Genomic DNA, 17,951 nt, shown 5'->3' on the forward strand with positions numbered 1-17,951 from the left:
ATATATTTATCATACTCCCAACTCTATATTGTTTTCTTAGTATGTTTAAACTTTTTCTTTGGGCAGGGTGGAGGCTTTTCACATTTGTATGGGCTCCAGCCAGAATCTGGTAATTTTTACTACTCACCCTGAACACTTGAACCTCTGGCCCTGGCAGAGCTACAGTGAATTGTCAAGTAGGAGCTGCTGCTGTGTGTGGCACCCTAAGCCCCTTGTCTGCAGCAATGGGCCAAGGCCAGCCTTGTTTGGAGGCAGAAGTATTCCCCAGCCCTCAGGTTCCCCTGTGCTGCCTGCCCCAGTGCACGGTGTGCTGTGGCTGGGTTCCGTGGGCCTGGGCACCAAACCTGTGTTCTGGTTCTGTGGGCACCTGCCTCCTCCTGGCCACCACCCTGCCCCTGGCCGAGCTCACTGCTCTGCAGAAGGTGCTCAGGGGGCCTGTGTGCCATCAGCTGCTTGACAGGCCACATGGAAGGGGTGAATGGCTGCTGCTGGGCCAGGCAGATGAAGCTCAGCTGTGTCCTTGCTGTGTCTGACGTGCCACAGTGCTAAATTGAACAATGACTCCTAATTGTGCTGGTTCTGCTGTGTCCTGTTTATCAGACACCTCTCTGCTGCTGCAAGGCTGGGTGCTGGGGTGGCCAGTGCTGTCTGTGCCCAGTGTGGCAGCCTGGGTGCCTGTCCCTGCAGTGCCAGCACCTGCTCCTGGCCTGGATTGTACTGTCTGAAGTGAAATCCATGGTATGCTGTGCCTGCAGCAAGCACTGGAGCATTGGGTCCAAGCTTCAGGGGGGCAAAATGTGCTGCTCTGTGAGCACAGGGGTTTGCATGTGCTCTGCTGCAAAGCTTTGCTAACCACCATCACAGCCCTGCTCTGATGAGGTGTGACAAAGCCACAAAGCTGTGACTCTGAACAGCTGAAATTATACTCTTTATGTCACTACAGCTGCTGAAATCCATCGGTGTTTGCAGGTCTTGGGAAGAGCTACCTGATTGCAACTGGGGCAGTAGGAAGATAACAAAAGTAAAGGAATGTTTCCTAATATATGCTAAAACTGTACCCTAAAATGAGAATTAAAATAATGTATCATTATTTTATAATCTTTTTTATTACTCAGTGCTACCCCAGTAGCTTTTTATTTCCGTAGAAAACCAATATATATGGTTTTTAGGTCTGAGAAAATAAGTATTTTGTCCACCTAAGGAATATATTGGGTTGCCTGAAAAATGTTCACATTGTGGGGTTTTAACAATTTTTAGATGAGATGCTGAACTGTGCTAAATATTCTGAACACATGACAGAAAAGATATGATGGTCTCTTGTGAATGCACATCTTACATGAGGGCAGACTCTCAGTCGGTATTTCTGGTTTGTCTTTCTGAATTGCTCACAGTGGATTTTCTATATAAGCACTTCAGTATTTCACTCCTTGAAGGAAATCACTGATTGTTAAAGATCTTCACAGGGTTTTCCTGCTGTAAGGTTCTACACTAATGTGTGCGTAACTAACATGGAGTTATGCAGGCTTGCTCTATGGGAAGTCCTTAATCTAAAAAACAAGGTTGCAGCAAGGAGCAGAGACTTGGGCAGACAACAGTCTGAACAGGTAACTTGAGACATGGAAAAGCAGCTTCACCCTTGGAATGAGCTAGGCTTTCTTTCTAAAAGCCGTGTTGCCCTGTTTGTGCTGTTGGAGTGTTTCCTGCTTTGCACAAATATTTTGCAGCTGATCACTAGCAAGGAAGAGTAAGGCCAGTAGAAGAGCAAGTAGTGAGAGATCAGTGGGCTAATTGTACTGATAGTCAACACTTGAAACTTGTTTGCCATACTAATATTTCTCCTGATAGATGTCAATTTAAATATTTTGTGACCCTTAGCAAAATTTGGCTTTGTGTAGACACTGAGTTATTTATAGCATGTGTATGTGGCGTAAGGGAAATATTTCCAGTCTTTATTCTCCTATAATTTCCTTTTTTCCATACTGGAAAGGGAAGAGGTGAATTGTTTATTATCCTTTGGGAACATGCTAAACTGTTGTTTCTCACCAAAGCCTTGCTTTACCTCCGTTTCCTGCTGACCTGCTGTTACAGGACTTAATGAAATGTACTTTCAAATTAAGTTTTCATTTTTCCCATATTACAACTATCTACAAGACAAGGAATTAATTCAATGTTTTAGAAACTCACATTTTGCATTCCAGAATATGAGGTCTTAATCTATCTTGGGGTCAAGTCTTGCTAGATTACACCCATGCAAGCATCAGTTCTGACTTTGAGTAGACAGCAATTTGTACTTGTGCAAGCTGCCTTCAAACATACACTGGTACATGCACAGGGAGAGCTCAGTCAGTTTGGCTGTTGCAAATAACTTGGACTGTGTCCAAATTATTCAAATTTATAGATGTGATCCCACTGTTATCATGCAAAGCCATTCTTACCACAAGACTCATGTTTTGCACATCAAATGAAAACAGATAGTCTCAACAAAGTCAAATGCAAATCTGACTTGAATCAGAATTTTGCATTTTTAGAAAGACAGAAGATGTCAGGAAAACTCTTCCATTATTAGCTATCACTTATTTGTGTCAGAAATTGAGTAAAAAAATGTCAAACACTGATTCTTATATGAATCCACAGGGGAAATAGGCAAGTTCTCAATTTTCTTTAGATGAACTGCCTTTTGATAGCTGAAGAATACAGACTTTGAGGAGTGTACAAAATTTATTTGAAATAAGATATTATTTGAAATGCACACTATCTTTTTACAAAATATACAATCAACCAGCTAGTTGATAAACATATATCTACTGAAACTCACAATTAATGCATTTTTCAAAACAGATTTGATGGTATCAGAATGCCTTTAAAAAACAGATACATAGAATAATTTTATAGACTGACAGCAGGCATCCTTGGGTGCTGGTTTTTGTTTTTACTTCTGTGAAGGATCATGCATTTATTGCTTTTTGATAGATACGTGATTTACTTTTTACCATTTTATCAAACTTAATTGAATAATTGTGGTTTTAGAAAAGATCCAGTGCCACAATAGATCCATATACTCATTCATAAGACATAACTGTGAAATAGCTGCTCTGCACCTTACTTGCTTTCCCACACTCTTTACCAGTAGTTCTAAACAGAGTTAGCCAAGGATACATATCAAAGCCAATGTAAATAAATAATTAAAAAATTATATATAAGTGGTAGAATACTTATTTTGGAAACTGTTTTGTTTTTTTTTTCAAGACTTCAAAGGTTTACCTGCAGGACTGCTTGTTGTTTTAGATAAGTTTGACCACCTTTGTATGATGCTTTTACTCAACTCCAGAACTGGGTCTGAAGTTACATTTTTTTTTTTTTCATGGAGAGAAATTTGTAACTCCTGTTAAACTCTGCCAGTATTAATTCAAGTAGAGTTTCAAGTTCTTAGAGATAAGGGGTTACATATGCACATCGATTAGAAAGGTTCAGCTATCCAGTTTTTTTGATTGCTGTTCTTTCAATTATTAGAAACTATGTGTTGTAAGAAAAAAATAGTAATACCAGATTTAAACCACAGCACTTCTGATCTTTGATGATCTTTATATATTTTGTAAAAAATGTTGGCATTTCAAGTCTAGTGCAATGACTTAAAAATCTGGGTATTTTCAGTTATGCTAATGAAAGGACTACCATGTTATCCTTTTCTGCTGATACAGAAGGCGTATGTGAAGCATGTATTTTTAAGACCAAAACTCAGACTAAAAGCTCAATGTATTCTTGACCTCCAGTGCTGAAAAGAACAGCCTGTTTTCTGTTTGAAGTCTTCATTTATTGTAGTGCTATGTTCATTTAAATTACAGGAATAGAGTGCTATGCAACACTAGGGCTGGCCAAACAAAGGATTCTTTTCAATGGTCTATTTTTATGCTCTATTTATAATACTGTAGCTGGTATTTTAGGAAAACTACTATTAAGCAAATAGCTCTGTAGTACTGAATTTTCAAGCATGTTTAAACTGTCTGGTTTGGCAGCCCACTTTAAGAAAACAAATGATAGGCTTTGTAGTAACAGCTCATTAGACAGGAGGATGGGCTTGACCTTAAGGCCTGGCTTGAGAGATCTGAGTTATCAGTTTTGCATGACCCTTGGCTAATCTCTTATCTCTGTGTGCTTCAATTCTCTATCTATAGAAAGGGATAACACTCTCTTTGCTTTCTTATATTGTAAACTCTTACTATGCTTTCTATACATGAAGCCAGTGGGACCACTGGTGTGGTGCTGGCTTTGGTGCTATTACAGTAATGCATTCTATGTTATTATAAATGTAATTCCATAAAAATGTAATGTTAGATGTTAAAACACAAATGTATATATTATTAATATATAAAAGTATAAACAAAAAATGGACTTTCAGAATTCCATACTGGAGTCTGAGACTATTTCATCCTAAACACAGCCCGAACTGAGTAGTCAACAGCACTTTCAATTTCACTCAGTCTGAATAATATGTATCACCAAGAGTGGCCTTGGACAGATCCTTCCTTCCTTCTTATTGCCTCTGGAAATCTAGCTCAGATCGAAATCTACCTGATATTTGATTTGATCTTTAACTTTCACTAGTGATTGTGAAAGCCAAATCATTTGCAGGGAATGATTCCACCAGGTAAGTTCATGCACGTCCCCCATCACCACACTTTCCCCCCTCCATCACTTTTTAGGGTGTGAGCAGGGGCCTTTAGTCCAGGTCCAGTGGAATGTGACAGACAGGACTGCTGAAGATGGCACTGTGGTGGCTGTCAGGTCAGCTGTTGTTGATCTGCACTTTTGGCAAACTTCTCTTACTGGTTTAACTGTTGCTCCTTTAAAACACTGGAAAGTCCAATATGAAGTTGCTGGGGGAAAAAAGGAAATAAATATTAATGAGAGATTTAGTAGTCTAAATAAGTTTCATGCAAAGCAGAATACATTATTTGTGAAACACATGGATGAAATGTGGAATAATATTTCTTAATTTGGAAATTTAAGGTACAAAGTTGAAGAAAAAAAAAGACAAAAGCAAGAAGGCTGCTAATATAAAATTTTCTTCCTTTTTTTGTCCCGTGCTTTGTATATGGAACTGATGAAAAATCAAATTCAATCTACTAATTTCAAATGCTGCAAGAGGCTGCTATGCTCATTTAGTTTCCAACCACTAGTTGGAATTCAGGCTTAAGGCTGCATCCTGTTTGCATCTGCAAATGGCTCTATCCATATGTACAACTCCACTGAGATCAATAAGATTACTCATGTGAGTCAAGCAACCCAGGCATGTAAATATTTGCTGAATTTGGGCTAAAACTGGAAGGGAATGTAAACTTAGGTGGTAAATCCTACTTAAGATAAAGGATAGCACCCACAATGACTGAAGTTAAGAGAGTTAGTTCAGGTGCCTGTCTCCCTTTACTCCCTGGCAGAGGTTTACTGAGTTCTAAACATCTTTATAAAGTGGAAGGATCTTCAGCTACATGTCTACAAAATTTATTGAGAATTAGTAAGTACACTGTTTTGTTTGGTCATTGACTTTTGTTACAAGAAATCAGCTCCCCAAAGAAAAGAAGATAACATTGAAAATACCTTTTATCTTCATATTCTGTGAGGAAAGGAATTCCCCAGAATATGGGGGTGTATGCAGCTACTGCAGTCTAAAGCAAAATGCATTCATTCTATGAGGCATCAGAGCACATTACAGAAAGTGTAGGTGCTTTCTACACAATTTCCAGACATGGATGTTGGATGTGAGAAAATGTACTCTTCTTAGGAACAGAAGCAAGTCATTCTGAATTGATTCTTGAAGCAACTAGGCCTATATTCCTCTGTCCCTCTGTCCATTCAGTCTCTACCTGCTGAGTGAATCGATCCAATTGCTTATCTTTTTAGGTTCAAGCTTAAACTGATGATGGAGTATCATTTAATCTGTCTCTTGTTTAAATGTAGCAGTGAGGAGACATGGCATTCAGTAGTAAAGCATCCTTCTGGCATGTCCTTTCTACTCGCATCTCAATTCTGCCACTCAGTATGCAGCCCATCTGAGATTCACTTTAAGATACAGCAATCTTTTTTTCAAGCTTACAAACTTGCCAGTTTGGCATCCCATATGCACATTCCATGTGTTTATGGGCCAGCCCTATAGAGTGGAATGGTACCCTTTTGCATGGCTGTTTTGGGAGTGGTGTAGGTTCTTTTCACCAAGGCAGTTTATGCATTGACAAGATGTTAAGTTTTACTTTAGTCTCCTTTTCACTGTTAACCACTTAGTGAATCGAAACATCTTGGCTCCAGAGTGCAGATTCTGCCACCGTTTGTTTAGGATGCTGACATGCTTGGGGCTACAACATTATTTTAATATATAATGAGTTTCAAAGATGCAAAACTACTGACTGCATGTTTTATTCATTCTTAAATTGCAAGGAAGGCCCGGTTTCCTTTTGATGCCTACCCTATTAGCATATGCTACCTGTGTGCTTCTGCAGTCACTTAGTATTTGAATGTATCTGCCCTCATCAGCTATAAAGCATTAATGTTTTGCACTTGTATAGCCTTTCATCCAAGGAGCTGAAAGTCTTTTGCTGACAATGATTAAGAATTACAGTTCCCTTTGAAGTGGGTTGAGTGCTGCTACCTTTATGTTACTGACGGGCAGAGTGAGGTGGCTTTGCCCTGCCTGCAGCACGGGGGAAGTGTCAGCGCTCGCAGCCCGGAGCATCCTCTGCTAGAGCCGCTTTGCCCAGCCTTTGCACCAGCGACATCCTGCCCCGCAGCTTTGCCAACAGCCTCGGAGGGCAGCGTTCGGCCCGATTAGCGGGATCAGATGTTTTTCACTGCCTGAAGAAGGCATTTGGCAGGGAGAATGGCCTGGGAGGGGGACAAGGCGGCAGCGGCCGGCGGGACGCGCGCCCCAGCCCCGGGACAGCGACCGCAACTTTGGCAGCTCCAAAGCCCCGTTCGCAAAGCAAGCGAGGGGAGCCCGTGTGCAGCCACGGTGTGCAGCCTCGCAGGCTGCTCCGAGGCAGGAGCGCATTCCTACAGGCCCTCCCTCCCCGTGCGGGCTTACCTGGCGGCGCTCAGGGGAAGGGCACCCTGGAGTGGAGCGGCATGCAGCGCCGGTGCGAGCAGCCGTGCCGGTGCAGCTTCCTGCGCAGCGCCAGGCTGGCTGCGGACACAGAGAGAGAGGGAGGGAGGGAAGCGAGGCGTGAGAGGGGCCGCCGGCAGTGCCGCTCCCCGGGACGGGACGGGCCGGCCCCCGCGCTCCCCGGCGCTCCCCGGAGCTCCCCGGTACCCGTGGCCGTGCCCTCCCATGCCGCCGGTGTTCCCGCTAGCAAGTCTGCAGCAGTTGCCACCTTGGGTCCCTACTTATCCCTGTTCCTCCCCCGCACCTCCCCGCCTCCCTCAAAGTTGCCAGACTCCTGGGATAGGCGAAGCATCCTCTCCCGCTGCCGCTAGAAGTAGGGATGAAGCGCACAGATGGATGCGCCAGGTCCAAACCCGTCCCGGAGGTCACAAACCGCATGTGGGACGGACGCGGCCGGACGGACACGCCGGAGGCGCCCGCGGCAGGCACGAAGCCCCGGCGCCCTGCCCGGCACAAGCATCACGCTGAGGTATCGCCTACCTGGCCGCTGTCCGCTGGCTGGGAGGAGGCTCGCCAGGAGCACCGCCACGATCCAAAGCAGCAGCTGGAGCCTCATGTCTGCAGTCACGGCGGAGGTGTGTGTGTGTGTGTGTGTGTGTGTGAGTGTGTGTGTGTGTGAGTGTGAGTGCTGGCGAGGAAATGCCCGCGGGGCCGTGAGGGGCCGGCAGCGCTCACATGCCCGTGACAGGCCGGGGACAGGCCCAGCCCTGGCGGGTTAATGATCAGGCCCCACCGAGGCTCCCGGGCTGCGCTGCGCTCCGGGCCTCCCTCCTTCCCTGCTCCCTTTCTCCCTTTTGCTGTCACTCCCCCTTATTTTCCATAAGCAAACAGCGCAGGAATGAAAAGCCCGTGTAAACAGCAGCTCCTGTCAATGCGTAGGGGTGAGGAGCCTCTCGAACAATGCGGCCGCTCCACTTTAAATTCAGCCCGGCCAGGAAAAAAACATATGTAAAACAAGCGCCGATGTTCCCTCCCCCATTTGCAACTGTTTAAACTTTGCATTGCCCATATTGGTCCCACATGCAGACACCAATGGCAGGGGCAGGAAATGCCCCCCCGACCTTTGTTCCCCCTCCACAAAGCGGGGGCAGGGAAGCCCCCCAAGCATGGCCCTTGTCCCAGCTCAAATGCTCTCTCTCTTCTCCAAAATACCTGCCAAGTTGTGGCCATTCAAAGTGAAACTGGCAGTACTTAAGGCTAATGGGTGTCTTTTGTACCGTCAACTATTTTTAAAGGATCAGAATATTCAGGAATTAATTTGTGCGGTGTTGTTTTTGGTTTTTTTTTTTTTTTTTTTTTTTTTTACCGCGTAGGGTAAAATAGATATATCTGTTCTAGCAGCGTTCTAACAGTGCCAGTTTGAGGCCAGCAGTTTTGGATGGGACATCCATTTGCATAGCCCACCTGTACACTGCATTATATTTGTACTTGATTATGATGAGAGTTCGCTTTAACGAACCACTGAAACCAACTGGTGCAGATACCCGAGCCTGAAGGGAAAAAAGGCAAACCCTGTGGAATTTGGGAGCAGCACTGACGGCTTTGAAATCCTGTGAATTACTGGCATCAGTTGAAATTCGACTGGTCCTTTGCTTTTTTCCAACCTGCTGATTTCTTGTGATGAGGTAGCACCAAGTTATTTGGCAAAACAAACCATTCAAATTTGTTCCTTTCTGGGAAAAATTTCTGTTCTAAAACATGCAGGAAAGAGTACATTTCTATGTAAGCAAAGCACTACTATTATTATTAGGTAACTGCTATTGAAAGTTGCATAAAGTTGTTGTTTGCCTATTTCCTAAAAGAGCGGAATATATAGTTGGTTTGCTGGGGTTTTTTTGGTTGGTTTTTGTTTTGTTTTGTTTTAATTCAATTGCCCCTGTATTGCTTTCCCTTATTGAGGGCTTTTCAGTTTTGTTTAAAAACCTATTTGACTCAATAGTGCATGCTCCTCCCTCCTCATAGTTATACATCATTGCTTGGTTACTTAATTTGTCCAGGTAAAGTATGCCCATATCAATTAAACTACAAATGGCAGCTTGAATACATGGAGGAAATAGTTACTAAATGTTGTTTTAAAATTATACCAAGACTGCTGAGGAAGGTGTCTCAGATAAAACAGGAAAACAAAAGGAAGATCCTATGCTGGTTGATCAGATTTGCCTGTTATAACCAGGAGACATATCCCAGTGTTCTTCTTTACAGCTTGATGGTCATTAAGTTTTCTCTTTGTGATTTCTGGCCTTTAAAGTGAACTTTTTTAAAATATTATTGCTACTTCCTCAGCTGAAATCAAGGTGCTGTGGTGGCAGTGACAGAATTTTCTTAAGGGGGTTATAAATTCAAGTACAAATATGATGGAGTAGGAGAGGAGTTCTGTGCCCAGATCACCCAGCGAGTTTGTAACAGAGCCAGGGTTACATCCTCAGTATCCCAAATGTCATTCTGTCTGCACTAGGACAGGTTTAGGGGTGTGCTCTCTTGCTCACCATGAATGAGAGCACACTGGCCACCTCATTCATACTGCCCTGCCAATGACCATCACTTTCATTCAGCAGGTGAGGTTCAGGCTCATAACCTTAAGGTGGAAAGTAGTATAGACTTCAAAGTGATAGGGACTCTGCAGAAAGCTGAAAGGCAGAAAGAATGCATAGACTATTGCCTGTCCCTCGGGCTATCCAGGCCTCTTCTGCACCTGAATGTGGTGAAGTTCATTTCTGAGGTCACATTAAATTTAGGGGACTTGAGATAGATGCAGTCATTAAGTGCAATATTTATTGGGGTTTTTCCCAGTTTTGTATACTATAATCTGTTAATTCCGCTGCTAGCTCTGTGACAAAGTTTACAAATGTTTATTTGACTAATAAAATCCAAGTCACTATAACATGAGCATGACAGAGTTATAATTTTCATGTAAGATACAGTAATAATTCTATGCTTCCCCACTGAAAAAATTTCTAAAATGTAATACAGCCCGACTCTAGAATTTGTAGTTCTTTTGCAGGCAGCTTTCTTTCAGGTACTTACTTTCATGTGCTACTTGAAATTAGGCAAATAACAACTCAGTAGAATGTAGTGATGTAATAGTTCTGCCTTTTTCACAGTGTTTGCTGGTGGGGTTTGGGCTGGCTTGAGAGGAGAGGGAATGTAAAGTGGGTAGGAAAGCTGCAAGTCTGTAGATAACACTTTATAAGCTAGAAGAATTGGTTATTTGAATCAAAAGCTTTCCTTCTCTTATAATCTGGAAGGAACATAATAAAGGAATGATGATTTCAGCATTTATTACCTATATCATTACTACTTCTCCAGCAGACATTCTCTTCCCTGTTTCCTCCTTGATAGGATCAAATAGTCAGATTATCTGTTTACATCCAGAAAGTGAAAAAAATAGCTAGCATATTACAGAAACAATTTTGAAAGTGTTGAATAGGAACTGCCTTTCCGGAATATCAAACATTAACTGTGGGTAACACACAGCATTATCTTTTGGTTAACACATTTCAATAAGTGCTGTATCACTTCACTGGTTATTAATTGTTCTGGGGGACACTTTCAGTACAGTCACTGTTACAGTCTTATTTGGGGAAAAGATTTTGAAAACATGGTGCCATTTCTAATAATAATATTGGAAGAAATACGGGAAAAGTGGCTGAGGGAATATCAGATCATTTTGTGACATGTAGAAGAATAAAAAATACCTCAATAAATGAAAGAGCAAGTCACTGGAAGAGCAAAAGATGAAATAATGTGAGGAAGCAGTAAAATGCACAGTATTAAGAAATAGAATAAGCTTGGATGATTACAACAGAACAGAAAGATACTTGGACACCTCCTAGTATGGAGTAAGAGATTAATTAGTATTCCCCATTGCTCTGCTATTCAGAAATTGAATACTACCTTTGGTTTGAAGGCCAGCACATAATTATCAACTCTAGCATTTATCGTTAATATTTAAAAACAGTTTTCAAATTCTTTCAGTATAAAATGTTAAGTGATGATTCTAAAGTACAGGAATTAATTGCAATATATGTCAATACTGGTTTCAATCCTGGTGTCTCAGATATCCCTTGGATAATAACTCTTCCCCTCTTAGAAGCCTGTAAAAATACATTGTGGGTCTCCAGTGTTTCATAAGAAACCATGCTTAATGCTCAGCAGTGATAGTAACTGATAATAAGTGAAAATTCTTGTTTATTTTGACTTGAAGCTGTCAGATAAGATATAATAGCAGAGTTTTTTGTCAGATTTTCTAACTTGGTTTTCCCCAAATTAATCCATCCTGCTGATCCAGAGGAATTATTTCACTAACCAGACAAGATCTGGGATAAACACGTTTACAGGTCAAAAGAATTTTGTGAAGCATATCTTCGAGTCAAATTGCAAGTGTCATGAGGGAAAGTTCTCAGCTTTTCCTTGCTCCTTTCTATTGAATTGCAAGATGGTAAGTCGGCTGTGCAACAAACAAAATTTTCAAAATGCAAAAAGATCATGTGAGTAACCACTTGGAAGGAAGAAGTTGGCCAAGAAATGCTCACAGGGATAAATTTTGAAATGTTGTTTAGGTGTCTGTGATTTATTTTTTTTTTTAACCACAAATTTCACTGGGATTATTATCTCATGGTTTTATAGGGTCCATGTGCCTACCATGAATATAAAGGATGTTTTTTCTTCAGCCCAGGGTACAGCACCAGATGCCAAATACAATGTTTGCCTTCTTCGTTGACTGTAATCATGAAGACTACTTTTTCTAGGCAAAACTCATTAGCTCAAAAATTATGATTTCAGGAGAAAATGATGCACTCTGTCCTGAATTTTATCTGTTCTTGGAAATGAAAATCTACCTGGAAACAAATCTCTATTCCTCCTGTTTACCATTTTATGTTTTTTTCTGGAGGGAAAAAAAAAAATCCACTTCCCTGCCTATTAGTGGTCACTGCCTTTCCTGCCTGAGGGGAGACAGTGCTCCGAAGAAAATGGTAGTCAGCAAGCAGAAGGAATGTGCACCAGTAACCTGACACTGGAGACAGATGTGCTCAAGGAAAGGAAATGGGGATGACTCAGACCAGGCTGAACCTTACATAACTTTTTTTTAAATGTTTTCTATGTGTGTTGCAGAGATGCCCTAAAATGTACCTAGAAAGTACATTTTCTTTAATTTTAATCTGGGAAGAAAGTATGCTGTGTTCCTGCCATCATTTCTAGGTTCTTACTGCAATATAGGTCATAATTACAATTATTCGAATAATGATAGAAGTAAAACATGCTCTGGTAGCCTTAGTCTGTCTTACTTCTGTGACCCTACAATCTGTATGGTTGATTTTTTAAAATACAATGAAATACCAGCCCTACTCCTAAATAATCATAAATTATGAAGTCCCTCCTAGAGGGACAATTTCATCAGCGACAATTTTTTCATTTTTCAAAAGACAATTTCATCAGTTACCTACTGAACTGTATTGATGAATTTTCTTTTTTACTTAAGGCAAATACATTTTTATGAGCTCCAAGGTGCACTTATTTTTCAGTTTCCTTCCATCTCTTAGAAGTAAATTTGATTCTAAGATTCATCTATGAAATACAAATGCATATTTCTTCCTAAGGGGAAAACAAAGAGGTCAGCTCTGGAGCAGGAGTGCCTGTGATCCCCACCAGTGCGGCCGCATGTTCCTTTTCAGGCAGCCCATTTGGGGTCAGATTCTCCTCTGGCACTGCTCATAATTTCGGAGCTTTTTAATTTAAAGAGTCATTTATATTGTCTTGAATAAATGATGTTCAAGAAAAACCCCACAATTCTTGCAAAGCACAAGGTTCTATAATAAATGTTTATTTGCTGGTTGACTTTCAAATATGTAACCCCCTTGCATATCCAGACCCTTCATGCCCTAGGTTTCAGCAAGGAAAGTATTTTTAAAAGTATGTTTTTCATGTTGTTAAGAAAACTCTGAGAAGTTATCACATAAATAAGGCAAACATATTTGAACCTTTCTGCTGCAGCTAGAACACACACATGTAGGAAAAAGAGATGCTTACTGTAGTATTTAACATTGAAGTTACTGTTTATATTTAGTAGGGAAATTTCAGGAAGGAAATACAGACATATTTTTGTCCTGAACTCCAGGTTTTAGAGCTTCACATGCAGTCAGGAAATTATTAGTCTTACCTAAAGCTATCCATTTAGTTGTACAAATTTCTGTAAGATTTTCAGACAGAAAGAGTTAACTTCCAGGAGATAATTTGCTACATAACTGATCTTCTGTTTTGGATTTGGGCAGCCACTAGCCACAGTAAAATTTTAATGCAGGACGTGTTAGGACAGGCTTGGCAAATTTCTGTAAAGATTGGTTGAGTGATTACCTGAAAGGGAATTTCAAATTAACCTCCAGCTTTTTGCATATTTATACTTTTGACTTCAGGTAGTAAATTTAGGTTGCAGCTTTGGCAGATCCCTTTTCCATGTTGCTTGCATGTTAGCATTAGGGATATGGTGTCTCATGAAGCAGCTCTGTAGCAAGAGTGAGCACAAGTTCCCATCAGGGAGTCTAGTGTGATGTAATGTTTTAATACCCCACAGTTGTCACCAATAATGTTGACCCCCTGCAAGCCTGGTGACCATCTTGAAACCAGGTGAAATGTGTGCTTTATGTAAGGGTTTTCTTACAAGGGTTTGGACCTGTTTAGTACAATCCTCTGAACTTTGCCTCCTGGCAAAAAGATTGCAGATCTGCCTTGCTCTTTATCAATGTCTGGGCTGTGACACTGCCTTTTCCATGTTTCCTATCTGAATTATTTCTTTATCTGCTGTGATCAGGAAGGTCAGCCTTGCTGTGGCCAACACAGCTGGTGAGAGGTGCAAAAGAACAGAAGGTGTCTATGATTTCTATGCTTTTCTGACCATCAATCTGAAAAGGAGGAATTGCAAGCTTATGTTCAAATAAAATATATGAACACATGAAAAATAATGGAAGCAATGCTCATATTTAGGGAAATGTAGACTTTCATTGAATTCCTATGTTGTTTGTGTGGGAAAGACTTATGTTTTCTGATTGCATTATATATAGTTTTGTTATTTGAAAAGTTTTGTGGTGCTTACTCTTAGTTAGGATAACAGCACAACTGATAACTACCCTTTTTGCTGGCTGTTCTAGATGTTGCATGCTTCTAACTAATAACAGATTTTTCAAAGTATAAGCTTTACAATGTAGACTTGTGAGATCTTTCTATGCCAGCACCTTTTTTATTTGATTACATAGGCTGGATAACTGCGTAATGTGCTGTGGTAACAAGTTTGTCAAACTGAAGAGATTGCCTTGGAGAGATCTCAGTGCTGTAACTGCTGCACTTGCTGGGTGCCTGCTGTGATCAGAGCTCACTGTGGATCTCACACACTAATGCTCTTACCTTTTCTCTCCCTGTTATAGCTGCACTGATAGGAAAGGTGGGAAATTTTGAGGAAAAAAAGCCTACTACAAGACAGAGCACTGCAATCTGTACCCCCTGTACTAATCCAGTAAGGTGATTACTGGCTGTACAGCACTTATAGCTATACCAAAAAAGGTCCTGGCTGGTTTTTACTTTAGTAGAAAAGTCCTTTATCAATGGAAACCCCAAAGACTAAATTAGCAGGGATGATGTCATGGAAATACAAGCAAAACCTGACAGTAGGTACAGGATATAGCAAAAGAATATCCTGTAGAAGCTGAAGCAGCAAAGCATTGTTCTTGCTTCTGCAAAATATGTATATATTAAATAATAATGATGTCTAGCATGAATAAAAGGCACAAAGCTAAAAAGTTAATTTTGTTGATCTCAATGTTTACCACAAGAATTATTGTGTTAAACCCTCAAAGAAGATCTTGAGACTCCAGACTCATCAAAGTTTTGTAATAGATACCGTGCTCCCTCAAAAATAGCTGAATCCAGGAAACAGAACAGCAGCCCAAACCATCAACCCTCAGACAAAATACATGCTTCATGGAAGAGAGGTTATGTTAGGTTAAGTGCATAACTTAGCTGTTGTCAGGAAGTGCAGTTCATGAGATGTGTTGCATCATTGACTTAGAAACCCTCAGTTGAAATTGGCAGTGTTTTTATTTGCTTTCAAGGCTAGTAAATATTTTCAGCTTGCAAATTTATACAAAATAGTAATAAATGTCTGTTGCCAGAGACCCTGATGAACGTTCCTTCTGAAATGTGTTATTTAACAAAATATGTTTTTCTGTCTCTATTCAACTTTTTTCTCATTGCACCATTTCAATCTGTTAAAAGCACAAAGATGCAGAGGTGAAGATGCTAATGTATCAGATCTGCAAAATTTTGTTCATTTTGAACAATCCTTCCATTATGTAATAATTGCTAATTTCCCCCCTATTTTTTAGTATGCTTTGATAGAGGTTTTGTATATTTGTTTGTTTGTAGGATTTTGTTGTTGGTTTTTGTCATTGTTGTTTTGCTTGTTTGTTTGTCTTTGTGGTGGATTTTTTCTGGGTCTTTTTTTTGGTTGGTTGGGCTTTTTTACTTTTTTCTTTTTGTTTTTAATGGGCCACCAAGGTGAGTAGTAAATTACTAGCACCAGATATACTTGGAGCCAAAGTGATTTGTACCTTGTAGTTGAATAAATTGTCTTAATGGTTTTCTGGCATGATACATAGATAGAAAAATCACAGTGTGAATGTGGTGGTTCAGGCATATATTGTGATGCTGATAGGTAGCAAATCACAGTTTTTAATTTTCACAAAATATAAAGGAAATGTTCCTTTGGCCAGCCCACAGCCCTTCCCAGCAGGCAGCATGTGGTAGCTGTGCCGTGTCCTGGCTGTCAGAGCTGTGTGAGGCTGCTTTAGCAAAAGTGGCCACAAATGTGTGCCACCACTGCCCAGGCATCTCGTGCAGCCTTTTCCTAGCTGTCCTCACTCTTGGAAGGATCAGGATGGAGAATAGCAGCTGAATTAATTGGTTTTGTGTCAGCAGTGTCTTGCTTCTGGTGTCTTTCTTGAGAGGCGCTTTGGTTTTCCATCTATTGTGTGTGGTTGTACAGCTCTCACAGGGTGTGGAAAGGGTGTTGTGGCCTGAAGGCTGGGACAAGCTGAGAACAGGCTACAAGCTCCACAGCTTGTTCTGGCAGACAGAAAATGTCATGTGGGCTGTTCCTTGGGTAACTTGCAGATGGCATTTCAACTGGAAATCCCAGTGAAGAATGGTTTTGTAGAATGAGCTTCTTCACAAGGCTCTTATCACTGCATGGCTTTACCCATAGCAGGTCTCAATGTGCTAGTCCAGGTAACCGTAGCAGTGTAACAGTGAAATAACCATGCTCCTGAGTGTTTGCTCACGACCTCTGATGAGTTTACAGCTGTTCCTAGGGCCATGGAGCTGCCATGGTGACAGAGGTGGCCTTCCTGAGCTAACTGATTTAAGGCCATCATTCAACTGGTACTAATTTCAGCCTGAAACACCAAAATTAAATGCTATATACTTAGAGAAATAAAAAAAAATAGTGTGAAGAGTATCTACATTAAGGTATAAGTGCATTCACTTGAAGGTCAGCAGCTTACATCTGCTGTCCATCACTGGCATGTAGCAAAATAAATAGACCATTATCTGCCCTTGTATGATACTTCACATTTCTCTATAGCAGCAGCAGGGTTTTCTGGTTCTAAATACTTACAATACAGTGCTAGGCATATGAAAACTGTTTCAGAATTCAAACAGAAATTCACTGCAGTCACCTTTGTAAGGCACCAACAAATTTGCTATTCCTTGTCCTGTTTTTCAAAGGATTAATATGTATGTACTTGGACCTTTATCATAGTATAATCCCAGATGGCCACTAAGCCCCACACAGAGCTCCCTCACGCTGCCATGGTTGGATGTGGGAGAGGATCTAAAGAGTAAAAGTGAGAGGATTTATAGGTTGAGATAAAGACAGTTTAATAGGTAAAGCAGAAAAGGGCATGCAAGCAAAGCAAAGCTAGGAATTAATTCAGCACTTCCCATGGACAGGCAGGTATTCAGTCATTCCCAGGAAAGTGGAGCTCCATCACACGTAATGGTTACTTGGGAATACAAATAACATCACTCCAAGCGTCCCCCTGTCCTTCTCCTTCCCTGAGCTGTGTATGCTGAGCATGATGCCTTATGGTCAGGAATGCCCCTTTGGTCACTGGGGGTCAGCTGTCCCAGCTGTGTCCCCACCCTCACCTCCTCGCTGCTGGGGTGGGATGAGGGGCAGAAAGGGCCTGGGATCTGTGCAAGCCCTGCTCAGAAGTAACAAAAACATCCCTTTATTATCAACACTCTGTTCAGTACAAATCCAAGACACAGCCCCACACCAGCTAGTTTGAAGAAAATGAACTCTACCCCAGCCTAAACCAAACCAATCTTTTATTTGAATCTCAACAACAACGAATTTGGTTCACAGTTTTATAGATAAAGAAAATACTGTATCATTTTCTCAGTGTGTGTCAGTACCAATCTTAGGTAATGGTAAGGTAAGGCAACCTTTATATTTTTTCCTGTTTGGTTCGTATAAGAAGACCTGAGAAGAACCCAAATAAAAATTCAAGGTTTATTAAACTCTAAATTACATTTAAATGAGTTATAGTGTCATATTTATAGAACTGTGACTACACTTTTTATATAGAATTTTTGTAGGGATTTTAAATAGATCTCAGAGATTTACAGCTGTCTTCTTGAAATACATCATTTTCAGGGTTTGTTGCAGTTGTTACACATTAACTTACAGTGTGCTAACAGCTAAGTAAATGTTTGGCAACTGATCAGAAGCTCTAAATGAGGTCATAACATA

General features: G+C 41.0%; 1 protein-coding gene across 1 annotated transcript; it reads right to left on the reverse strand.

The window, feature by feature from the left end:
* Positions 1-2,909: 2,909 nt before the first annotated feature.
* Positions 2,910-8,114, reverse strand: APELA (apelin receptor early endogenous ligand). Its single transcript, XM_063156263.1, has 3 exons — positions 7,631-8,114; positions 7,073-7,171; positions 2,910-4,874 (listed from the first exon to the last, which is right to left on the reverse strand). The coding sequence occupies exons 1-2, from the start codon at positions 7,704-7,706 to the stop codon at positions 7,083-7,085; spliced, it is 165 nt and encodes a 54-aa protein (XP_063012333.1). The 5' UTR covers positions 7,707-8,114; the 3' UTR covers positions 2,910-4,874; positions 7,073-7,082.
* Between the last annotated feature and the right edge of the window lie 9,837 nt (positions 8,115-17,951).

The sequence above is a fragment of the Melospiza melodia genome, chromosome 5 (assembly GCF_035770615.1).
Source record: "Melospiza melodia melodia isolate bMelMel2 chromosome 5, bMelMel2.pri, whole genome shotgun sequence".
In the NCBI taxonomy this organism is placed as follows: domain Eukaryota; kingdom Metazoa; phylum Chordata; class Aves; order Passeriformes; family Passerellidae; genus Melospiza; species Melospiza melodia.

Coding starts and splice junctions, on each gene's coding strand:
- APELA (XM_063156263.1), bottom strand. CDS start 7,706: ATGAGGCTCCAGCTGCTGCTTTGGATCGTGGCGGTGCTCCTGGCGAGC. Junction 7,172..7,630: donor AGCCAGCGGACAGCGGCCAG/GTAGGCGATACC, acceptor CTGTGTCCGCAG/CCAGCCTGGCGCTGCGCAGG.